The following is a 26090-nucleotide window of genomic DNA, read 5'->3' as shown; positions in this document are numbered from 1 at the left end:
CGATGATGATGATGATGATGATGATGATGATGAAGAAAAAGAAGCCTCAATTAATGGCGCCAACCCACTATGGGGGATAGGCCACGAATCTGGTGGTAATATGATTGAAAAAAATAACTAAATTAGTTAATAAATAAATAACACAAAAAATTAAAATAAGTATATATTCCAAAAAACATACACTGCCAATACATGAGATAAAGTAGTGATCAATATTATAAAAATCTTTGCGTTGATGGGAATACCAAACAAAAAAAAACAAAAAAGGAATAAAGTTACTGAAATACATGATATATAAAGGATATACTTAAACATGAGTAAGTTAAATTTTGGATACCCATATTGGTAAGATTTAAACTGTGAATTTGGGCTTTTACTCCTCGAATTTCTTTAATTGAAGTAGAAGTAAATCAATTGTGTAAACTAAGAACTATTAACAGGGCTTTTTTGTGCCATATAAAAAAATTGTAAATTATAAATGGCTGGGCAAACGTTCCTGTGGCTGCATCCCAATACTGACGCTCCAAGGGAGAGTATAACAGTAGTGCTTAAAGGCAATCCTAAATTTTGAAGCGGAATTTTTAGGCACAGTTTTCGATGAGTAGAAAGCCACCGACACGATTATAAAAATGATCTATAGATTCCATACGCGAGCAATGGTTACGTGTCACTGATCTCGAGGGCAACAACAATATCGCACTGCGTCTAGCATGACAATCTACTGAACCGTTTCGATTTTCCCTCGCCTAAATTCATGTAACAAAACTTTAGATTTTTACCTCCATTTTCTGAACACATAAGCAAAGTCTGCCCGACTCTTGGCCAATCCCCGCGAGTGGGTAAGCGCCAAACTCATCAAGGACATCATCATCATCATCATCGTCGTCTCGAGCACCCGAGACAGATTTGCATATCTAGAGGTAGAAGGAAAAGAAGAAACACAAGCGCCATGGAGTCTCCGAAGGTGCCTCGAAGTCCATCCAGGTCACCAAAGCGGACCGCCAGTGCCAAGGGACGTCCCAGTTCTCGCCACGCGAGCGGGAAGCAGTCCCCCAGGAGCCCTGGACGGGGATCCCGGAAAAGCCCTGCGAAGCCTGGACCGAGACAGCAGGCCGGGCGAGCTGGCACGGACCAGACACGGACTGGTCCCCCAGAAATCCCAGAAGGCAGCCTCGCAGACCGTCCCACTCGTAAGTCCGCAAGACCGTTCCATTCGAAAGAGCTGCTGTGAACGTTTCTTCGAAAGAGTGGGGCTGAGGCTCCTTTCTCGCGAAAGGGGCCATAAATATACGCATGTGTTGTGGTAAGGCGGTATAAAAACATATCCCTAAAGTTGCTCCTGTTTTTACTGGTTAGTCGGCTCGAACAAGTTACATGTACGAACGAGCGATTCCTTAACGAAGAATTCGTAATGAATAAACTTCAATTTGATTAGGCGTTCGCGTAGAGGCACTGCGGAGGGCAGTCCTCCAGCCCGCCTCGATAATCGCCGCTCAAAAGCTCAGGGCCGTTATAATGCATGTAGCGATTCCCTTCGTTCGATTATATTACTTTGGTATCACTAACCACTCATGACCAGCCGACAGGGCTGATGACGCACATAGGTGGAGCGCCACCTGGATTTAAGAAAAAAAACCAGCAAAAAAAAGACGCACACAGCAAACACACAAGAGGACAGAAAGAGGCCGCTTGGACCACTGACGAAGAGCGAAAGAAAAGTATATGATAGAATAGGCGTTACATTATCCCAGCCCATGCCTAATACAATGTAGGAACTCTATATATCTCCATTTATTTCATTTCTGAACTTCGTCAGTGGTCCGAGTGGTGCTCCGCCTATGCGTTACCAGCCGGATTGGCCGGCCATGAGTGGTTAATGATACTGAAGCAATATAATGGAGCGAAAGAAGTATTTACCTTATGCCAGCCCAAGCTTCCCGTAGGCACAGTTTTGCCGGTTCTAACTTTCAAAGATAACGTGTAGACGCGCCAGACAATTACCATCGCTCATTTCCGCGAGTTGACGATCGAGACGAACTTTCATCAATGGGGGAGTTCCTCTATCTTCTTTCTCTTTTTTTTTTGTTCTCGGAGGCACATAGAGCAGACGTAGTGCGGTTTTGTTGGCGCAGTTCGCACGTAATTCTTAAGTTGTCGTCAAACTCGCAGTATAACTTAGAGGCCATGGTTTACAACTCGCTGAACGCGCAGCACCTGATTCAGGCGAGAAGTGGAGCTCAGGCACAACCATTGCCGTCAGTGCATTTTTAGGTCTCTAGGATTCCTTGCAATTAGCAACGCCATCCTACTGTTATTGGTTGACTGACTGATTGATTGATACCTTGCCAGTTCTGCTTTTGGACGTTTAAGCCAAGACTAATGAATCCGATAGTGGTGCTAGCTGGCAAGATGAACAAGTTTGAACGCAGCAAAGAAAGACGAGGGTGGATTAGTTTTAAATACTTCCGCGATCAAAGAAATTGGAACGATGGCTACATGCGGGGAACGGTTGTCATGACAACTGATGCATTTAAAACGGCGCGTTTAAAACATGAGCGGCCGTTAACTCCTACACGGCATGAAGGGAACATGACCCGATCACAGTGTAAGTGTTGCTTCGTGCGTTCAGGGAAAGTCTAGCTGCGCAATTTACGGTGGGAAACTTGACGCTCATCTGCAAATTAAAAAAATGGAAGTATGGATGGACTCAGGAATAGCGCATATCACGTGTAGCGGCTTGACAAAGAACGCAACCAAGTTATACTCATTCCCAGCCATGGAGCCACGGTGGGATAGGCGCGCACGAAACAGAAGAACAGTGACCGAAGTATATATACTCCGCATCCAGTGTATTGACCCTTTCTGCAGCGATCTCGTGGGCGCTGCCATGTTTGATCACGTGGTGACGCCTCCATTGCTTGCCTCAACCGCCTCCGTTGCCTCCGCGTTTACAATGGGTGTGTACGACTTCAGTGCGGCTTAGCAAACCTCTGTTTCGGGAAATATCGTATAGACGGTGACACATGCTTTGGCCACAGCTCCAGAGAGCACGCAAAAGCGTTTGCGGAGCTGATTAAGCTATATGTCCGAACGGCGCGAGCAGCGTATATGGTGCTTGTTCTAAAAGCGGGGCTAAATATGTACTCCAAGCTATCCGAACTTTCCGCTCCTGAATTAAATCAGGATAAGTTTTTTTTTCGCTCTCAGTTCTTTATTTGGTTAACATATTGAAGCAGCGCGGCTTGTACGTCACATTCCTGACTCAAATAATTTTCCTCAGTGCGGTCGCTATCTGATTATTTCCTGTCTAATCGCTCGCGGGTGAGCTGAGTTCCGATAGATTTGTTCTTGCCGTGCGCAAGGCTCGAAACGTAGCTGTTTTGTACATTGTAATACCTTGTAGCAAAGATGTAATATCGCGAGTAGCTTGCCTACTCCTCCGGACCGTCACGACACATTCAGCTTTGACCATTCATGCGCTATCAGTGTAGGCCGTCATTTATTGTGCATATATGATGCGCGCCCATTCAACAGTGCAGCCATTCACTTATTCTTGACACGTTGGCGATAGAGTGGGCGGAAGTTTCCGTGTCAGTTGAGGCAGATATGTGTAGATACTGTGCGTGATACGTACTATGACAAGAAGCGGCGCTACTCACTTTGTCATTGTTTAACGAACGGTACTCACTCTTGCCGGCGTTCCCGGGCTGAAGCACTTTCTTTGAAGGTTATCGATCCAACGCTAACAGGTGAACAAATATCTGCGTCCTCGAGGAAAGCCGCACATCTCAATGTGCCACGGTAACATGCAAGGACAGTTACAGCAGCGGTCCGCGAACTTCGCCACACAGATTCATTCGATTCCTTAATATGCAGTCAATATTTTTGCGGACAACTGCTGCATACGTCTTCAATCCACACGATTTATGCCAATATGATTGCAGCACAGTGCATTAGCAAAGACTCAGTTGAACTTCCGACAGCTGATTGCACAGAAGAAAGGCGGAAGCGGTAACGGTTTCATATTCGTGCGCTGACGCTGTGGCTACGTGCGGATGGATGGATGGATGGATGGATGGATGGATGGATGGATGGATGGATGGATGGATGGATGGATGTTATGAGCGTCCCCTTTGGAACGGGGCGGTGGGTTGCGCCACCAAGCTCTTGCTATTATACTGCCTAATGTCCTACCTAGGTTAAACAATAGAAGAGGGAAAAAAACACTATGAACTCCCACAACCAAATTTTCTGATCCCCTATTGCGAACTGTACTTTTGTACGTCTCCGTTTTATGTCGTTTCCTTACTTTTATTCCACCAATCCTCCAATCGCCTCTTACTAATCCCTATTGCGGACATGTTTACTTTTCCACTGCTCTCGCTGGACCCAAGGGCTTCAAGGTGGCCAGTGGTGCCTAAATCGACCACTAGGTAGACGTCTTCACATTCTAATAAAGCATGCTCCATAGTTTCCCTAGCTTCCCCGCAGCAAGCACATGCGGCGTGGCGCCGAAAGCGCCATCTCGTTTTACTAGCACAAACTGCTCCGTGAAAAGGGTCAATGGTCAATATAGTTTGCTGCAATTGCTATCAAAGATGAACATTCGCAGACCAAACTTGAATCCCTTTCATTGCCATGGTAATTACACAGACACTCTAGGCCAGTATTGACATTTTAGCGATTTTATCGCTGGATCTAGCGACTTTACTGTTTGTTTAGCGACAATTTTTTTATTTAGCGACCAGTGACTTTCTTTAGCGACGCGACAGACAAACTGATGACATTTTAGCGACTTTGAAGTTAAGAAAGTTGTTTAAAAAATAGCATGTTAGAATGAACTTTAGTATTAAAAAGCTATATGTCAGCGGCCGCAATGTCCGGATGACGCATATGCCGTGTAACCACGCCCAGTAAACAAAAATTGCTCAAACCAATTGGAAATTTCCAGCTGAAACACATTGAATATGTCCAATTGTGTTTTGGAGCACCCATTCAAAAATCCAACAGGTCCAATTGAACCAATTGCTTTTTTTAACACAATTGAACCCAATTGATATCTGAATTATGCTTGAGACCAACATGAAAATCAAAGGAAAGGAAAAAAGAAAGCCTAGATGGGCCCTAACCTTAATCTGACACAGATATACCTGAAACTCCGTCCAAGAAACACACTCGTACATGAACAGTGCACTACGGCAATTCTCTTCACGGACATACCAAACAGTCACCACTACGAGAGATGCATGTGAGGTACTATATATGTGAACAAAATTTGGTTGACCAAGTGGTGCCAGTGGTTCATCAGAAATTGGTAAAATTTCAAGATAAATATTTACCTTGAGAGAAAGCTAAATGCTTCTCTCCATTGATCACACCAAGATACAAAGATATTTTACTTTAAAACTAACATTATAATTGTGCTATTATTATTATCAACTATTCTGTTGTTTCGCGGGATAGAAACAAGAAGATAACATTAAATCAAAAGGTTCTGCTTAACTCAACTCCAATTGATATAGTGCCTTCTATTAAAACACTGGGTGTTGTCTTCCACAATACCTTGTCTTGGGACGAGCACATAGATCAGTTAACAACAAAACTCTCCCAAGTAATCGGCCTCATATATCGGAACGCAAGCATACTACCACGCAGTGTAATGATGCTAATCTACAATACTTTATTTTGTTCCAGACTTAATTATTGTCGTCTAGTTTGGGCCTCTACGACGCAAACCAATCTGCAAAAAATCCATGTTTTGCAAAAAAAGTTTCTGCGAATTATTACGGATGTACCCAGGTACTATCCATCTGAGCCCTTATTTCGCAGCTACAACATAATGCCAGTAACAAATATTTTTATTATTGCCTGTACAAGCGATATAAACAAGAGATAAAAAATAATACTTGTTTCTTGCGTCAGTTCGCGAAGCTGAAATATCACTCTACTACATATAATACGCGAAATTTTGAAACATGGGAAATAGATACTTGTAGGACAACATATGGCTTACAAATGTTAAGAAACCGGCTGCCAAGGTTATTGAATACCCTACAGACACAAAATATAGAGCCTGACAAAATTGCTTTTGCGGACCTTCGAAAATACTTTAGTGCGTAGAAGAAGAAAACAAAAAAGGAAAAAAAGAATGGTATAGTTAGTGTATCATATTGTTGCACCTTTACCGCGGAGTTATCTGCGCTTTCTGCGGTTCATTTTGTGTGCGCTGGTCTCTGGTGGCGTTCTTGCATGGATAAACAGTGTCTTGAAAGCTGAATGTTTGCACTTCATAATTGTATAACTTCAACTTGTATTGTATTACTTGTATAAATTGTATCGCAATTGCAATTGTATTATTTGTATAACTTCAAATTCTATAATATAATTTGCATAACGATGTCTGAATATGGAATAAGTATTATCTTTTTGGATGTATGGATTTCAGTGAGTGCTGATTGTAACTCACATATATTTTTTATAATTTGCTGACTGCTACGTGAAGTTGCCAGTGCGGGGGCCTGTGGCCTTGTCAAGCTGCAATGCGACAGCTTTTTCTGCAGGCCTCCGGCATCGTGTATTTCGGATGCAAATAAAGTTATTATTATTATTATTATTATTATTATTATTATTATTATTATTATTATTATTATTATTATTATTATTATTATTATTATTATTATTATTATTATTATTATTATTCATCGACTTTCAATTGGGTTCATTTGGGACCATTTGGCATACCAAGCTCCAGTGATGTCCAACTGTAACCAACTGGTCTTCTCATGATGCCCAATTAGAACTTGGGCCTCTGATGGCGTCCAATTGGAACCAGTTGGGTCTCACTGAAAAATCCAACTAGACTCAATTGTTTTTTTTTAACTGGGCGATGAAGCAATAATTGCCTTCACAGAATTGTAATGTGTTTACAAAATGCATGTTCTTTTTCTTGTTTTGTTTTTCTATAGGAAACCAATTCGAATGGGTTCTAACGCTCCGAGTTCTGCACTTTCACTAAGTACGTTTGAATGGTACACGCATTTACACGTTTTATTGTGAGACTTGCAACGCACAGGTGAATAATAAATAGGTTCACTGAAGAAAGGCGTATACATAGGAGCGGCCCGGCTCGTTCACGCCAGCTTGAACGCACTGCTCCTTTAGCGCATGCGCGTCGGACAAATCAGTACTGCGTAGCGCCTCTAGGTAGACCAACGGGCGAAAGCGTAATGCTTGACCTGCATAAAGGTCACGTAATTTTCATCGCCGTGTTAACACGCAGCCTTGTGCGTCTTGCAGAATTTTGCAATACTTTCAGGATCGCCGAGAAGTAGAATATCTTCATGGATAATGGGGGGGGGGGGGGGGAGTGATAATGTTATCGTCTTCATAATGCAACGACCGAGTGCGGGAGCCGCAAGTTGCTTTCGCACGCGTACGTGATTTTTCGGCCGTGGAAGACACTAGAAAGCTTGCCGCTACATGATCGCGTGTTGGGCGCTGTGTGGCGCTCCCTCCTGGATTTCTTTCTTTCCCTTAATATTCTCCACGCTGAGAATGCTAATGCCTTGACGTGCGCGGTATTCCCGCGCGTCCTTTGTTGGAGCCGAAATCACGAGTTATGATCAAGCCCCCTTAGTGCTGCTGAGTTTCGGAGGCGCGATACAGTGAAACGGTAAAGGGAGCAGCGGCATGGAACGTTGGCTTTGGGACAAGCACGAGAGCCTCCCTGCTGTCGATCACCTTCCAACCTACGCAGTTAAGACGTCACCCGTCTCGACGCACTCATCCGCAAAGCGACCAAGCTGGCGCTGAGACTCCCTCTCTGCGCTAACACAGAGCTCCTGATGGACATAGGATGCCACAACAGTCACCGAACTCATCGCCATTCACTGCTGCGGTCAGGAGCTGCGCCTACAGCAAACAGGACAAGGTCGCAGCATCTTGCGTAGCGTATGACTGCAGCCACCTGCCACGCCCTCTGCAGATACACTACCATTCACTCCAGAAGCTAGATCCTTACTAGGTATTCAGCATCTCTTCCACGTCATATGAACCTGGAAAATAACAAAGCCCGTAGGCAAGAATGGGTGGCATACTACACTTGGTAGACCACACGTAACCCCTGAAGCACATTCTACTATGTAGACGACAGTGTACAGAAGTGATCGGCCATTTCCGTAGCCGATCACCACCTCCACACTGTACACACAGAGCTCGTGCCCACAATACCTTACCACAGCCGAGCTACATGCAATCGCAGCAGTTATCCAGCGTCTTCCACACTCACCCGCACGCACACCTATCACATTCACGGGCTCCATGTACGCATGCAGGAAGCTTCTGCATAACGATGTACCCACAAATATCACGAAACACTTACAGCAACATCTTCATCGTTCGGTAGAGATCGTCTGGATCCCAGGTCACGCGGGAATGCCGGTGAATGAACGAGCTAATCAGCTTGCCTGCGAAACAATAAACCAGGCTCCTGACATTCTCCGGCCAGACCCAGACGAGTCATTATCAATCCTGCCACCCCTCAAGCCATATCGATACGCACGCCGAATATTTCCCAAGCCGCATCGCGATTTGACGCACCGACAAGGCGTGCTCATCCGCCAGCCATAAACAAGCACCTTCCCGACGCCCGCCCGTATGCGTCTTATAAGTGGCCTCCGCTAAGAAAGCCCTCGAATGAGCCGCCACTGTGGAGGCTATACCTTAATACTCCCAACATTTTATGGCACTGCTTCCCCACACTACACCTTATTGCCCCCCTCACATCCGTCACCTCTAAACCCACTGCCGAGTGGCTGACCACAGCCACTTCGCACCAAGACCAACAGCACTTTGCGGTCTTCATCCGCGACGCGCTGCAGAACGCTGCAAGCGAGGTCCTGGACTGAGGGCCCCCACAACTTGCCTTCGTTTTCTAAAATAAGGTATCCCCTGATCATCGGTTCAGAAGGCAGTGAAGGCACTTTTGTGCTCTCTCAGAACGTCTGGTTCGCGCGAGCGGCTTTAACTCAAGTACTATCCGTACACGTCTCTGCACCTTCTCTCTCCCTTCTCCCTATTCCGCCTCTCTGTTCCCCCGGAGTAGGGTAGCCAACCAGACTCGTGACTGGTTAACATCCCTGCCTTCCTGTATTCCTCTCTCTCTCTCTCTCTCCTAAAATAAAGTGTTTTCTCTCTCTCTGCTGTCGGCCCTCCTCATCACGTGAGCGTTGTGATCGAGGTCATCTAGTGAACTCCGTTCATGTGTGTCTCGGGGCGCGTGGGACCAGGCGTGCTTTCTCGTAAGCGAATGTTTACTGCAACTTACACTACCCATAAAGCCACGAACGTCACTGAGCGCAGTATTATTTTAATACTTTGCTATCACTCTCATTGCTACGATCGCCCTTGGCCTTAAATTGCCACTTTTAAAAAGGGAAAACACAGCCCACGTGTCAATGCTCCGTGAATTTTTTTAGCACTCACCAAAGCACCGTTTCGCTCCTCTAGCCGGAAAGGGAAAGGCTGTCCTCCCTGAACTGTCTGCGGAGTCGTTGCCGAAGGTGGTGCTCGGAAACGAGGCTAGCAATTCCTCGCCGGCACGGACTTCTAAAACAGCGTCGCCATCACGTGACATTCCGTCAAGGTCCACTGGGCTGACGGCAGAGCAGTCACCCTCTTCGACCGTCCGTCCTCCGTCATCTTCGCGAACCATCGGCGCTGGGTGAGGACGTCGGCTTGTTCGTACATGGGAAGCTAACCTTAACATGGGCAAGCTAAGTCATTAAGTTTCTCACTGTTTTACGTAGAGGAAAATCTGGTGCTGCTGCGCTGTTGTATGCATGGGAGTGCCGGTATATATGGTGAATTTCGATTGGCATCGTCTTAGGAGAGCCAGGACACTTCGAAGACGCGCCTATAGAGAGCACCGTTCCGTCTGTCACAATGATTCATTTCCTACTGAAACAGCAAGTAAAAGCCGTTTTAACTTTATCGTTACACAAAACACGTTTTGTTTAGTTATGAGAACTTGTGATTGCATGTAAAATTATATGAAACGTGAAGTGTGTCAGCGGGCCCCTGAAGTTGGAGAGCAGACGAGATTCGCACTCGCTTTGGAGCAGTTTGTCGAATGTTCATGCTTTTCTTCGCTCGATTATGCACTGCAGGCGAGAAAGCTTCACTGAAAGATGTAATGCGGGTGAACGAAAACCTTTTACGAAAATTTTATTGTAAGAGTGCATTATCTTTGCAGCCATTTCTACGTTTTATTGAAAGCCTCGTACAACACCGGCCAACACAAGCCTAGCGCACCCATATATATACTGCCATTCCTACGACGGCACAGCGACCATTTGTAAACTCCCATAGAGAGTGGCGCCAGATTTCCCTCTAGCTGATAAAGTAAGAAACTATATGAACTAAGTCAAACACGGGAAGCAAAGCCTCTGCTTGCCACTTGCTCGTTCTAGACTCGAAGTGTAATCTGTTACATAGCCTAACTGTACATATCTTTGGTGTCCCCTTTCTTTAGACTGTTCCTTACAGTCTTAATCATTTCATTTCTGACTGTGTTCCGCGTTGTAAAGGTTCCGGTCGCTCTCGCAGCACGGGCACTCGCTCCCTTGCAACTGTGCCGCCGGCGACCACGAGCACGCGGCAGGTCTCGTCCTCTCAGACGCCGCGTTCACAGGGGCGGACGTCACCGCCGGGTCGCCCTTTACGGCGAGAGACACCTGCCCAGCAGGATCTGCAAGGCAGGAGAACGCTGCTTGCGCCTTGGCGAGGACGAACAACCGCTTTGCCGCTCCCAGGAGGCACGCGAGTAAGCTGTGACGATACTTTTTTAAAGCGAAAGCTTTACTGGCCGCGAACACGCAATTTCGACGTGGCGGTGCTCCGAAGAAGCAAATGACGTCATAACGCGCGCCTCGCCACGGATAGTTCTCTCTCTCGCTCGCTCCCTAGTCACTACTGTGCGTGCGCCACTAGTAGCACCGAGCCACAGGTGTTCCGCCGCTGCGCAGCGCCGCGCCTTTCCGCCGCCGCCGCTTGGTATGACGTCACACCGCGTTCCTCGTCGTTGCGCTCGCCTCCGCTCGCTTCGCCAGCTGCGTCGCACGCCTGATAACATGGAGGATTCAAAAGGAGAGCTCGCGTGCGCCGCAACCGCAGTTGAGGCGGCAGTATGGACGGCGAAAATGCTGATAAGCAGGAGGCAGGAATCGACATCGGAACGAGATGAAGAGGAAACGAATCGCCCATGAAACAGACGAACAGCGCGCCGAACGACTAATAAACGCCACAACATAGCTAGACAACCAGACTAACCTGGACTTGCAATCAAGATTAACCAAGGCTAACCATGCTACGCCTTAGCGTTCGCTACATATATCCTGGCATAACCGAGCTAAGCCACTTCTAATTTTTTATGCGAAAGCGTCAAATGGCCCATTGAGTGAAAAAGCCGGCGTCTGTGGTCTGTAGCTGCGAAACGGCACCTCAAGTCACATTGGCTGCGACGCCACATCACGAGCGCGCCTCGACTGAGTTCCCATTGGCTGCGAAAAGGAACAGCTGCTGCCGCGATAGCACGCCAGGTGTTGAGTTAGGGGAGAGGGCATCACCGCGACACCCTCGCTCTCTCTCTTGGAAGCCTGCGTTATCCGCGTGTTCCTTGTCCGCGAAAGCTATCGCCTGCGTTCTAAGTGCACCTCGGAGCCGTTGGCCTCGGCAAGGGCAAATCGAAACGCGCCAAGCGTCTCAATGCGCTCGCTTGCCCGCGAGAGGTTGTACTCGAAGGACCGAAGACCCTCCGCTCGGCTGACGAGTGCTCGAGCATGTTGGTAGGCCGCTTCGTTCCCTGAATTCCCCGCGTGAGCCGGGAACCATCAGTTCTATTGAGCGTGGTTCTTCTCTGTTATATATTGACTGTAGGAGCTTTAGTGTTGTCTGTGCAACTATTCCTCGGCAAAGCTTGTTATGGCAGTTTTTGAGTCGCTCATAACTATACAGGCGTCTGCTGAGGCCAAGACCAACACATTGGCGGCTTCTTCTGCTTCGGTGGGGGTGGCAGCGCGTACAGAGCTCGAAGCCGTCTGTGCCTTGAGTTCGGGGCCTGGAACGGCACAAATGGCGTAGGTGCGGGGTCGATCAGAGTACTGGGCTGCGTCGACGTACGCCACGGTGGAGTTGATCCCTTAAGTCTTGTGTGGGCCTGGGCCCTCGCTCTTCTCCTGCCGTCGTGTTTGATGACGAGCATACCCCTTGTATGATAGCGGGGCCACTTGCCCAGTGGGAACACTCTGAGGCCCATTCGAGCAAGGATCCAGCAGCCGGTCTTGCTACCTTAAAGACGGTGAACCCGTGATGTGCGGTGTTAAAGTGGAAAGTTGGGCGAGTTGGTATACATTCAAAATGGTAACAGCGCGGCAAAACGACGACGGAGAGAAAGGACACAGGATGAGCGCTGCGTCCAGGCAGCGCTCGTCCCGGGTCCTTTCACGTGCAGTATGCTTCAATGAGTTCATCGATGGTGTTGTGAACTCCCAGGTGAAGAAGTTTCTCGGTGGATGTGTGTCTTGGTAAGTCGAGGGCTACATTGTGTGCGTGTCGATAATGCATTCGAGGCGAGCTCGTTCTGTCTTCTGTAACTGTAGAAAATGTAGTACATAGATGCGACAGCTGACGACGAAGGCCTGGATTAGTTGAAGCAGGTCCTTCTCCTTCATGCCTTGCTTACGCGCGCTCACTTTGTGTAGCAGTCACGTGGTCTGGTTCACCGTCATCTGGAGTCGGTCAATGGTTATGCCGTTCCGCCGGTTCTGCTATAGTATCATGCTTAGTACTCGCATGTGCTCGACGTGGGTGACTGGCTGCCCGTTTACGCTACTCGTGATGGGAAGTGAGTGTGACTTGTGCTTGCTTCGGTTTGGTGGCCGCATCAGGAGTTCCGACTTGTGCTGGGAGCACTCGTCTCGCTGCGTTCACGTTTCGCACGACGATGTCGGTGTCATGTTCGAGCGTTTCAACTGTGCCGTCCGACCCTTCACACGTCCAGAACGTGATGCCATCGGCGTATAGCGTGTGTCTGAGTCCCGGGACTTCATTCAGTTTCGGAGGCAGGGTGCGCATTGCTAAGTTGAATGGGAACGGTGACAAGACTGCGCCTTGCGGCGTGCCTCTGTCCCCGAGCCGGATTACAGGCAAGCGCAGGTCCCCGAACGCGATCTTGACCATCCTGTCTGTGAGAAACGACCTGATATAGCTGTAGGTTCGTTCTCCAGGTTTTAAGCAGGCTAAACTCTCGAGCACGGCCGCGTGGATCACGTTATCAAAAGCCTTATGGACGTCCAGACTTAGTAGAGCTTTCGTGCTCGTACCACTGTGTGGATGTAAGAGGTCGTGGTGTAATTCAAGGAGGACGTGCAGGGTAGACAATTGTGCGCAAAAACCGAGCATCGTGGGTGGTAGAGATCGTGTTCCGTCGGTTCCGCTGAAGATGGGAGGCTCCTGCTGGCGATGGAAGAGTCTGCTGGTCGGCGTCCGGCATGGCGGAGGGTAGCCTACGAGAACGGAGTTGCAGGATGGTAGAATGGAACGTTGCCCCTCACCTCCACCACTTATAAAGGAGATTTATTGGAGTTCGTAGCGACCGTCGGTTCTAGGCTCCACCGAGCAGTTCCCGAGCTCGAGCATCTGCTGCGCACACGTTCGTTCTCTTCCTTACAATATCTATATTGGTAAATATATATATTGGTATATATACATATATATATATATACATATATATATATATATATATATATATATATATATATATATATATATATATATATATATATATATATAAACGAGAAGAAAAGGGGTTAACCGAGGGACCCGATAATTATTAGTCATATAATGAGAAGCCAACAAACACTGACACCAAGTACAACATAGGGGAAATCGCATATGCTTAATAAATGAAATAAAGTAATGATAAATTAATGGAAATTAAAGTGGATGAAAAAACAACTTGCCGCAGGTGGGAACCGAACCCACAACCTTCGCATGTCGCGTGCGATGCTCTACCAATTGAGCTACCGCGGCGGCGTTTCCCCATCCACTTTCTTCGGTATTTATGTGTACTAGTAGAACCCTGGGAGTGTTAGCCAGCGCCCCCACTCACAGACCTTGGCGGCGGACGTGGAACGTCTTTTTTGCCGCAGGCGTCACGAGAACGTGATCTTTTCGGGTGAAGGCAACTGGTCAATAAACCCACATATGCTACCTGAAGGCATCAATGTTGCCGGATTCGAGACCCTCGTTATGTAATAAACGAGAAGAAAAGGAGTTAACCGAGGGACCCGATAATTATTAGTCATATAATGAGAAGCCAACAAACACTGACACCAAGTACAACATAGGGGAAATCGCATGTGCTTAATAAATGAAATAAAGTAATGATAAATTAATGGAAATTAAAGTGGATGAAAAAACAACTTGCCGCAGGTGGGAACCGAACCCACAACCTTCGCATGTCGCGTGCGATGCTCTACCAATTGAGCTACCGCGGCGGCGTTTCCCCATCCCCTTTCTTCGGTATTTATGTGTACTAGTAGAACCCTGGGAGTGTTAGCCAGCGCCCCCACTCACAGACCTTGGCGGCGGACGTGGAACGTCTTTTTTGCCGCAGGCGTCACGAGAACGTGATCTTTTCGGGTGAAGGCAACTGGTCAATAAACCCACATATGCTACCTGAAGGCATCAATGTTGCCGGATTCCAGACCCTCGTTATGTAATAAACGAGAAGAAAAGGGGTTAACCGAGGGACCCGATAATTATTAGTCATATAATGAGAAGCCAACAAACACTGACACCAAGTACAACATAGGGGAAATCGCATGTGCTTAATAAATGAAATAAAGTAATGATAAATTAATGGAAAATAAAGTGGATGAAAAAACAACTTGCCGCAGGTGGGAACCGAACCCACAACCTTCGCATGTCGCGTGCGATGCTCTACCAATTGAGCTACCGCGGCGGCGTTTCCCCATCCACTTTCTTCGGTATTTATGTGTACTAGTAGAACCCTGGGAGTGTTAGCCAGCGTCCCCACTCACAGACCTTGGCGGCGGACGTGGAACGTCTTTTTTGCCGCAGGCGTCACGAGAACGTGATCTTTTCGGGTGAAGGCAACTGGTCAATAAACCCACATATGCTACCTGAAGGCATCAATGTTGCCGGATTCGAGACCCTCGTTATGTAATAAACGAGAAGAAAAGGGGTTAACCGAGGGACCCGATAATTATTAGTCATATAATGAGAAGCCAACAAACACTGACACCAAGTACAACATAGGGGAAATCGCATGTGCTTAATAAATGAAATAAAGTAATGATAAATTAATGGAAAGTAAAGTGGATGAAAAAACAACTTGCCGCAGGTGGGAACCGAACCCACAACCTTCGCATGTCGCGAAGGTTGTTATGCATATATATATATATATATATATATATATATATATATATATATATATATATATATATATATATATATATATATATATATATATTGGAAGCAATTTTCTTCACTATTCCGTAGTGAAGCCCACGTGCATCGCACATGTATCGGGAACCATCGTGAAAAAAGAACATCGCCCGAGAGAGAATTCATCATTTGCATGCTTGCTTTCGCATGCACGTGCTTAATGCTGGCGAGCAGCAAAAAAAAAAGAACGTGTTGTCTCAGTGTCGTTGCTATCGCGAAGTATCGCCGTGGTTGCCGGGGTCAAATTCAGCATCAGGAAAAACTTTTCTCGTTCCTGGGGAACCGTCTAAATAAATTTTCCTGATTCATACCTGCAGTCTGGTGGGTGCTAACCAATAATTTCGTCGAACAATAGCTATTGGACAAACCGTCATCTTAAAGCCCATAATGCCTTGCAGCTATCCGCTGTAAGATATGTTTGATGAACATGCAACTTGCGGGATAGGCAACACGTACGTGTTCTCTTCCGTCACTTACCAGCATTTCCCCGCTTACAAAAGCGACCACAAGACATTCGTGCCCTGACTGCCGTCTCTTTACACTGCAGCTGCCTGCCAAGCCTGGCGTCAGGGGGCCAGGTTATCTACCAGGTAGCGCGGGTACCGGAAATCCTCGTTTGCGTCCTCAGATCGCCAGAGGCCGGATTTTCAGGGCTTTCCCAGCATCAACACCGGTATGTACGCGCACCTTATTTGGTGCTTCTAGAAAAAAAAAGCTTTTAGTTTCTCTCGAAAGACGAAGCACTGATAGCGACAGTAAATTATTACGCAATTATTACACAGTCAATGTACAAGGTTCGCAGTTTTGTAGGTGGTATAAATTGCAGTAAACACTCGCGTACTAATTAAACAACAGTCGTGTCACGCGCCCAACGAACAGATCTCACTCACTGAACAGATTTGACTCGATGACCACGAGCACTCGATGACCTCGAGCACTCGCTGCCGCAACGCTATTGAAGGGCGCCGACAGCGGGCTTGTCCCAAAACGAAATTTCCGTGCTGCCGTTTCAACTGCGCCGCGTCTCCAAAACTTATATCACGTGACCTACAACACTATACACGCGCGTAGGAAGCCGCCAGCTCTCTCGGTTCGCCCTTGCATGGTCGCCCTTCGCCCTGGCAACAACAACAGATGACCTCAGTGTACAGCGTGCGGGCCACCACACGCAGCCAAGGCCGGACTTCAGGACGCGCGCGCTACTCGACCATTGCGTGACGCCACGTAACAGCATATATGTAAAAAACGACCCAGGAATCTGGCACAAGTGCCAAAACATCACAATCTTGCGCTTCCACGTGACCACCACCTACGTCGCGACGTCATGGCGTATGCATGTCCTGGCAAACGAAACCGAAACTGATTCGTAGGAAAGCTAGTATTATACTTTAAGTATTCAGGGCGCTCTGAAGCTTGCTGGTATTCTTTGCAAGGTTTCGATGTCCATTTAAAGCAATGAACGAAACTATGAAAACCTCATTTCCTACTTTTTAATTTTTTCCCGTTAATTATAATATCCATTAAAGGCTAGAATGTGAAGTGTGTCTATCTGCGCCGTCTCCTCTTTTAAGCATTCGAGCAGAATTAATGCATAGTTAGGAACTGCTATCACGTCTATTCATATCTGCCCGTCAGCCCCGAACGTGCTTCGTAAATTCGCAAGTGCGCATGACACTTTCTTCTCGCTTTTCCCGCAGGAGTCATCCGTGCCCTCGTACGCCATCGAAAAGTCTTACCGGTGCGCCGCACTCGTGACTTTTGCGGGCGTCGTCATTACCGTCTTGTGCATATTCGCCTACGTGCTCTTCTCCAAACCGGCGCGCGAGACGAGCGTACTGGACAGCCTGTTCTGCCGCACCGAGGACTGCGGAATGCAGGCGGACATACTCGAGCGCTGGCTGAACACGAGCGTCGACCCGTGCCACGATTTCTACGGCTACATATGCTCCAAGTGGGTCGGTGCTCATGGCGGAAGGCAGACCACAGGGGCGCTGGGCTACGGCTTGAAGAAATGGGCGGAAGGCTTCGAGGTCAAACTGCGCAGAGCAATTCCGTACCTAAACACTGCCGGCCGAGTCTTCGACGTCTTCACGAAGTGCATGGCCGACGTTTCGAAAGCCGAGTCGCGCCAAGGCGTCGAGCAGCTGAAGGAATTCATGCGCGAGCTCAGAGTGCCTTGGCCCGAAGCGCCGTCGGCCGGAGTGGACCCTCTGGAAGTCGTTCTGGACCTTTCGCTCAACTGGCGCGTGGGTCCGTGGTTCGACGTCACCGTGTTGCAGGACGGCGACGGTATGGCCAACGCTGTCTTGAGACCTGCCAGTCTCTTCTGGGTGTGGTCTTCCATCGAACGAGAAGTCGAGGCTTCGGCGGCACACGCCACCATCTGGAACGGCCTCTACCAGGAGTTTGCACCGGACCAGCCGCAGCGACCGCAAGCCGAGGTAGACCAGATCGTGCGAACACACGCAGACATCAACGAAGAGTTGGGCCGCGTGGTCAAAGCAAGGCTCGCGGCACCGCTCCAGGTTCATATTCGACACATCGGAGCACACACCGTCAACGTGAGCGCGGATCGCTGGAGAAAGGCGCTGGAGGCGTCGAGCCGCCACCCGTTCCATCTGTCGGACAACGTCACCTTCGCCGACAAGACCCTCTTGGAAGCGGTGAACAACATTTTCCTCCGCTACAATGACACCTCCGTAATGTGGCATCTGTCCTGGACGTACATTCAGGTCTTCTCCTCGATCGCCGACCGGGACTTCTTGACGCACAAGCTCGGCAGCCAGACGTTGGCCCGCAGACAGCGACGTTCGTTCTGCGCGACCGAAGTGGAAGCGGCGTACCGATGGATCGTCGTCTCGCTGCTCGTCGCCGCCGACTTTCCGCGGGACAGTCGAGACACCATAGACGCCTCGCTGAACAAGATCACGCAGACCGTAGCCTCTCTGCTCGAGAACGCGACTTGGGCCGACCCTGGCTCCGGAAAGGCTCTGGGCGACAAAGTCCGAAACGTCTCGGTGACCCTCTGGCCGAGCGAAGGCCTCCTGACCGAGGAAGGGCTGTCGAAGCTCCACGCGGGCTGGTTCTCGAACGCGAGCACCTTCACCGAGAGCTGGATCAACGCGGCCAGGAACTGGCGCAAACTCGCCACTCGGAGCGACCACGCAGAAGTCACTGAGCACCCTCTAAACATCTTGGTGCCATTCGTCCGGTACGACCACTTCCTCAACGCCGTCCGCGTGGCACTCGTGGCGCTGTCGCGTCCCTGGTACTACGCGAAAGGCACCAAGGCGATGGATTACGGCGCGCTTGGCTTCTTCTACGCGCTCCAGCTAGTCAGAAGTTTCGACAGCGTAGGAATTCAGGTATGTCTATGGCCTATATCCAGCTCAGTTTTTTTTTCCATCTCAATGTCAACTAGAATATCGGCTATATATACCATCTTTGCTCTCTAACCCATACAGTTCTCGTCCTGTCTTTCGTTGCGCCTAACATTTTTTCTTTCCATCGCTAACTGCGCGGTCCCTATCTTATTCTCAAGCTTACCTGTTAACCTCCAAGTTTCTTCCCCATATGTTATACCGGAGGAATGCAATGATTGTATACTTTTCAAGGATAGTGGTAAGCTGCCAGTCATGACTTGGTACAATGTCTTCTGTATGCTCTTCAACCCATTTTATTCTTCTGTAGATTTCCTTCTCGTGATCTGAGTCCCCTGTTAGCAATTGACCAGATCAACGTATACTCTTGCAGAGATTCTAGGGGCTGACTGCCAATTATGAATTCTTGCTTTTTCCCAGGCTATTGAACGCCACGTTTTTCTTCTGCATAATAATCTTCTTCCCTGTCTTACACTTTCTAGCCTAAGGTCCTGAATAATTTGTAGAAAGTCATCGCTAGCATTACTCAATAAGACAATGCCATTTGCAAACCGTAGGTATAACATTTGTAGCGCAAAAATTACTCATAGAGTTCACAAGATGGCGAGTCGGGCTGCGCTGTTCAGGGCAAATATCAAATACCCGCCATATTGTCGAAGTCGTTATTGTGTGTGCTCTGATTGGCTCGCAGAGCGGTTACGCCGTCTCCGATTGGCTCAAAATGCTAACATGGCGAAATTAAAGAATGTCAATAATGTTGGGAGCTCGCTTCAGCAGAGGCAATATATACACGTTTTGACAGTTTGAGAACGCTAATCGACTGGCCTTAGTCAAAAGCAAAAGCAGGTTTGCGGAGTGGCAGTGGTGGCGCCCCAATCGGGCAGCCACCTCGATTCCAAGAAAGAGCAGGGGGCAATCACCCCCACGGCGAGGCAAGGCGAGGTAAACTGGATTTCCGCGAAGCGGGGACAACGTGACCGACGGTTGCATATACAACAACATGCGATCCAAAGTAGGATTTCAGCGCAACAGCTGACGCCAGGGCCCGCTTGCACTCTAAGTCCAGACTTAAATCCGAATCTTGCCTTATTGTAACGAGTATATATAAAAACGCCGTCAAAGGGACACCATCGACGTGAACATCAAGTAAGTTCTGGTTCGTCGGGAGCGTCAATGGAGGATTTCGACGCGACGAAGATAATGCAGCAGTATGACCACGCGGGATTCTCGGAATGCAAGTTACGCAGCTGAACATTGCTTCTCATATTCACGTTCAAATGTCGCAGATGTGGGTGCGAACGCGACTCCACCTTGCGGGTCCCCGCAGATACCGTTTCGTGAATCGCCCCTGTTTCGTGTAACATTTCAGGATGGACCACTGTCGGAGAACCTCTTGCTAGGCGCGTGGCCACATAGTTGGCAGACGACAGAGACAATGCGTGCACTTTCACGTTTCCTAAGTGACACGGGCCTGGACTCACACCTGTGATACCAGTTGTGTAATGTGTCATTCACCTCGTTCCTCCCATTATCATCCCCCATTGTGACCCTTTTTCTTCCCCTCTTCCCCTTCCCTTACGTAGAGTAGCAGGCCAGATGCTCCATTATCCGGCAGACCTCTCTACATTTTCCAATCATTAAAATACTTCTTCTTCAGGTGGACCCCAACGGGAGAATCACAGACTCGTGGCTGCCCGCCGGCACGAAGGATGCGTTGGCGAAGAAGGCGTCGTGCCTCGGGCCCAAGTCGGACGCCTACGGCGAATTCTTCCCGGAGATTGTCGCCATGGAAGCTGTGCACGCGGCGTACGAGGCGGCCACGACCGAGTACGACCGCTCGCTGAAGGTTTTCCACGCGTTCAGCGAGGACCAGCTCTTCTTCGTGGCGGCCTGCGTCACCATTTGCGGACTTCACGACGCGGACCCCGCTCTGCGCGTCAGCTGCAACAAGGCGGTCTCTCAAATGGCGGCTTTCGCCAACGCCTTCCGATGCCCGGAGGGCGCCGCCATGAATCCGGAACGAAAGTGCGCATTCTTCTCGTGAATTGGGGACCGCTACCACTTCCGCTTTTCTTTTTTTTTTTAGTCTTTGTATAATAATGAATACGGACAGTTTAATGAGACCAATTTGGTGGGATTTCGCTGTGTGTTTGCGTGAATGGGCTTTAATGTGTTGAATATCAGAATGTGTTTGATTGAACGTGTGAAAATAAACGCCATGCATGTGTTGTTTATTTGTAAAATGTGCTTTACTCCCGTATTTCCGAGCGCAATTGACCCTTTATTTTGAAGAAAAGGTGCTAATAGTGATTTCCTTATATATATATTCGCTAAACCTTGTCTCATTAAATTTTCAATTCGCACAATAGTTAAAGGAACGCAAAAAAGAGAACAAATCGTCGTACGCTTACCAACAATTCGTTCGTTCGAAGTCTTATGCTCGCCGATTTCGCGCGGGGGGCCTGGTTATTAGTAGCGAAAATTGAAGCGAATTTTTCTATTCTTGCATTTCGCGCCCAAACTGGGCCACCGGTGACATCATGCCTGCGCCACGAATTCCACAATATTTTCGAGCACTCTGCCTCAGGCATGAGCCTCAGAAGTTTCCCCAAGGCACAATATGGACTTCTTCCCTATATTTCGAGGCACCGTCATCGTTTTTTTTTTCCTTTTCTTTCACAATTATCGCTGAGCAGAGACCGCTATAAATCATATGACGGCACAAGGAGCGGGGTCGCGGGAATTTTGAAGTAGCGTAACGGCATATCTATAGGTTTCTCCATTTTAACGTCCTTTTTGTCTTTATAATTCGGCTCACGGAGCAGCACGGTTTTATTGTAATATATTTATCCAGGTCGAGCAAATATTGCCTTTCATCGTTCCTTTAATGCTGACTTCGAGTAGCGACTGCTGACTGCTATACGGTGATTTATATTTTCAGTGTCTCGGTGTACAATTATGTCTCTCTTTCTGTGCAACCTTTGTCAACATTTCCTAGCAATGCTATGGGGCCCCTCAACAGGCTCCGTTAGAAATTTCCTTTACACTCTGGAGGCTCTGGAGATGCGTACGCGTGGTTCAGCATCTTCAGTTAAAACATGATAAGTTGTATGCGAATCCGTTCGCGAAAATTCTGTTTGGTACAAGGAAGCTCAGCTGTTTCGACGTTGTGCGGCGGCTTGATGCGCGAGTCTTGCTTCAAAGTTGGTGTGAACACCTAATTTTCGGTATCAAACAAATTCTTCTTGCTTTCGATCACATTTAAGCAAGAAATTAAACGCGTTTGGATATGCAACGAACGTTTCAGAACACTGCGGCCACCGAAAGCCATTGGAAGGTCCTCAACACAAGCGGTCTTTAAGGGGGTCTAGAATTTAAGCCGGACCAAATGACACCCCACTTTCAATTTTTTTCTTTTTTTTATCAACGCAAAATTGGGTCGGTAAATGTTGGTGGCGACGAAGCTTTACAAGGCAGTCAACTCCAGAACCTTGTAGTGAATGTTCAAGCACCAGGGAGTTGGTAAAACACGTTTGCGAGGTAACCTTCAGTTGAATCATCAATTTCCAGTTGCGCGGTGTGTGCGCCTATGTGTCCTGTAGTTCCTGCGCCTATCCGTCGAAAAGGTTATAGGTAACTTTGAAAAAACGTCCGTGGCCGTCCCTCACAAAGGAGGAACGTATACTTGTGTTCGTCTCACTTCGACGTCGTCCTGCTTGCTCTCAAGGAGAATAGAACGCGAAACCTCCAGGAGGGTGCGCCTTGTGCGTTTCCTCCGAGGCTAGGTGGCGCGCGTCGCCGCCGCCCGATTCAAAGGGTTGAGCCACAATCATCCATCCACCCATCCGAGGGTCGCGCGCTCAGAGCCAGGGGACGTCCCCTCCCACTGTCTTGCAAATGTCGAAAGGCGCATGCTCACGGCGTATCCAAGAGAAAGCCGAATTACGTACGCCGCACACAAGCATCCGCGGGTGCTCCTCGGACGCCCACGTACCTTGCGACCGTGCATACGGAACGAGCCCCAGCGCCCATGGGTCAAGGCCTGCTTTCAACACTCTGGGATCGTCCCCGTGTGCCTCTTTCGCAGCCGGGTTTGATGCGTAACTAAGAACTCTGACAGCGCTAGACATATGTTGCTCTGACCCTTTCAACCAATTTCGAACACTAATCGAGCACCGTTTGCTCCGTAACAAAGTGGACGAATAACCGGCGTGCGAACAACTTCGAATGAAATCGGGATGCCTGTCGCTCCGTGCTCGTTACATGGCCCGATACAATCAACGGCCGCCTGCAGGGGGGGTAGCGCTTGAGCCTTACAAGTAGCGGGGCGAGAGCGCGGCGCGTGCTTTATAAGCTTCCTTTCACCGAGACGTCCGCCGCGGACTACCCCGTGCAATGTTCTCCGAGACAAAAAGCGCAGACGTCGCCGCGATGGGGCGCGGGAAGGTCGCGAAGGCAGCGCCGATAAAAGAAAGAGAAGAGGCCGCGCGTCAACCGGCGTTACGCCACACGCCGGTCTGTGTTCCGACAGCGACGTTACAGCGTCCCCAGCGGTCGACTTAAGTGCGACGACTCCCAGCGCACACGGCAGGCGATGAGGCGCCGCAGCTGCTGCGCTGCTCGGGAACGACAGGACTTGCGAACGAAGATCCACCTGGTGGGCGACACTCGAACTACAGTCAGATGGTTGGGAGAACCCACGGGGCAGGATAGAAGAAAATGTCATTTTAATTAGCCTCAATAGCGAGTGACAGATTGCAAAATGTCCTTCGGCAGATCCTCGCAAACCCAATCAATGTTGGGCACACAGCAGGTTCAAGCCTCCTAACTAATCACGTTATGAAGATTGCGACTCAGGAAGTTGCAAACTTGTACGGTTTCTATCCATGCATGTCGCAGATGGTTTTCTTTCGGTCCTTAGTGCACGAACAAGGTGCGGTACGTGTTGGTCGTAGAAACCTTTTATTTCCTATACACGTGTACGACTTCCCCTCTTGGTAATTACCACCTGAGTAGGAAGGGAAAGGAACGGGGTACTATGGGGTGCAGTTAAAGGTAAATGCACAGCTGTGTTACTTGGAGATCATTCATGCAGTCCAAGATGCGTTTTTTGTGCTCCGGTCTCCCGGTTAGCCTGATCCACTAGCAGAATGGAAATTTCTGAACAACGTCATAGCAAGCGGGAAAGTACGTGCAATGTTAGCTGCAAATCATACTACGATGTCAGCGCGCGCTTCATTCATCTCTTATTTGACAGAAAGCTCTAATATCTGTACAGCAGCAGTAGCAGAGAGAGGAATGGTTGCAGAACGCGGAAAGATTAATCGGCCCATTTTAACAAAGAAAAAAAAACGCATTTATTGCTAGGCAAGCGTTGTACCGCTCCCAATATGGCAGTTGTCTGTCAGCTATTTGTTGAAATTTCATCTCCCTGTGATATGTTGTTACGCCTGAAAAACAACAGTTATATCAAGTCGTTTACGCATTTATGTCAAAACACACGACAGAAGCCTGGCTAACACATATTTTGTCTACAGAATATTTATAGATTTTTTTAGCGAGGTATGCAAACTATTCATAGATAACCTGTGGAATTGAAAACCTTGTAAATGTTGCATTCTTATTGTGTTCAGAGAACTCCTGTCAATAACCCGTGCAGAGGTCTATATGCACCGCAATCGATCGAATGAAATATAGCCATTACTGAGTTTCGTCTACAGACGTTGTATAGTCTAGAACAAGGAAAATTTTGGAGCACGCTTAAGCTTCGCCTTTAAGATGTGGAACGCCGATAGCATTCAAAGATCCCTGACTGCTTCTCACGCTTCCCGGTAGCTGCAACTTATTACCGGGAAACGCTGATGGCGAACGCTATGCTCGAAGACGAGCTCTTTGGTAACGCGGCCTCTCGCGTGGGCCGAACCCGGAGGTAGTGAACAGCCGCACAAAAAGAAAACTACATCATTTTCAGGTTTCTGTTATTGTTTCGCACTTTAAATATTTAAGTCTGAAGATATTTAACACAAAAGGCACACGCTGTCGGTGTTTTCTTTCACGTCGAGGAATAACCGTGTCAAGAATGTAAGCGTATGAACGTATGAGCAACTTTAGTGATAGAATGGTGTGGCAAAATAACCCGCATATACATATATGATGTCATATAGAAAGGCGTGGCATACACGTATACCTAAATATAGGCAGAAATTTTCGCTCACGGAGAACTCCGCCGACGCTGGCGCCGACGGCGTCACCGGATTTTCCGCTCGATTTTCCGGCGTCACCGAATTTTCACCGGATTTTCTATTCGAAAGTTCTTCCCTACTTATTGAAATCATCTTATACACAGGACTAGCTGATGATGATGATGATGATGATGGCAGTGATGATTATGATGATGATGATGATGCCTCAATTAATGGCACAAACCCACTATGGGATGGGGTGGCAAATCGGGTGGTAATACGACTGAAAAAAATGAACTAAATTAGTTAATAAATAAATAACACAAAAAATTCAAATAAATATATATTTTAAGAAAAAGTACACGGCCAATACATGAGATAAAGTAGTGATCAATATTCTAATAAGATTTTCATTGATGAGGGTACCAACAAAAAAAAACAAAGAAAGGAAAAAGTTACTGAAATACATAATATAAGGGATATACTTAAACATGAGTAAGTTAAATTTTGGATAACCATACTAGAAAGATTTAAACTGTGAATTTGGGCTTTTACTCCTCGAATTTCTTTAATTGAAGTAGAAGTAAATCAATTGTGTAAACTAAGAACTATTAACAGGGCTTTTTTGTGCCATATAAAAAAATTGTAAATTATAAATGGCTGGGCAAACGTTCCTGTGGCTGCATCCCAATACTGACGCTCCAAGGGAGAGTATAACAGTAGTGCTTAAAGGCAATCCTAAATTTTGAAGCGGAATTTTTAGGCACAGTTTTCGATGAGTAGAAAGCCACCGACACGATTATAAAAATGATCTATAGATTCCATACGCGAGCAATGGTTACGTGTCACTGATCTCGAGGGCAACAACAATATCGCACTGCGTCTAGCATGACAATCTACTGAACCGTTTCGATTTTCCCTCGCCTAAATTCATGTAACAAAACTTTAGATTTTTACCTCCATTTTCTGAACACATAAGCAAAGTCTGCCCGACTCTTGG

The 26090-nt window shown here is 47.8% G+C and overlaps 1 protein-coding gene across 1 annotated transcript; it reads left to right on the top strand.

The window, feature by feature from the left end:
• Nucleotides 1–931: 931 nt before the first annotated feature.
• Nucleotides 932–21141, top strand: LOC135918681 (endothelin-converting enzyme 1-like). Its single transcript, XM_065452333.2, has 6 exons — nt 932–1190; nt 9508–9721; nt 10606–10822; nt 16076–16201; nt 17226–18893; nt 20566–21141. Exons 1-6 carry the CDS (start codon nt 950–952, stop codon nt 20950–20952), a joined length of 2853 nt encoding a protein of 950 aa, XP_065308405.1. The 5' UTR covers nt 932–949; the 3' UTR covers nt 20953–21141.
• Nucleotides 21142–26090: the final 4949 nt, after the last annotated feature.

This window comes from Dermacentor albipictus, chromosome 6, assembly GCF_038994185.2.
Source record: "Dermacentor albipictus isolate Rhodes 1998 colony chromosome 6, USDA_Dalb.pri_finalv2, whole genome shotgun sequence".
NCBI classification, from domain to species: domain Eukaryota; kingdom Metazoa; phylum Arthropoda; class Arachnida; order Ixodida; family Ixodidae; genus Dermacentor; species Dermacentor albipictus.
This window is presented reverse-complemented; position numbering and strand designations above follow the sequence as displayed.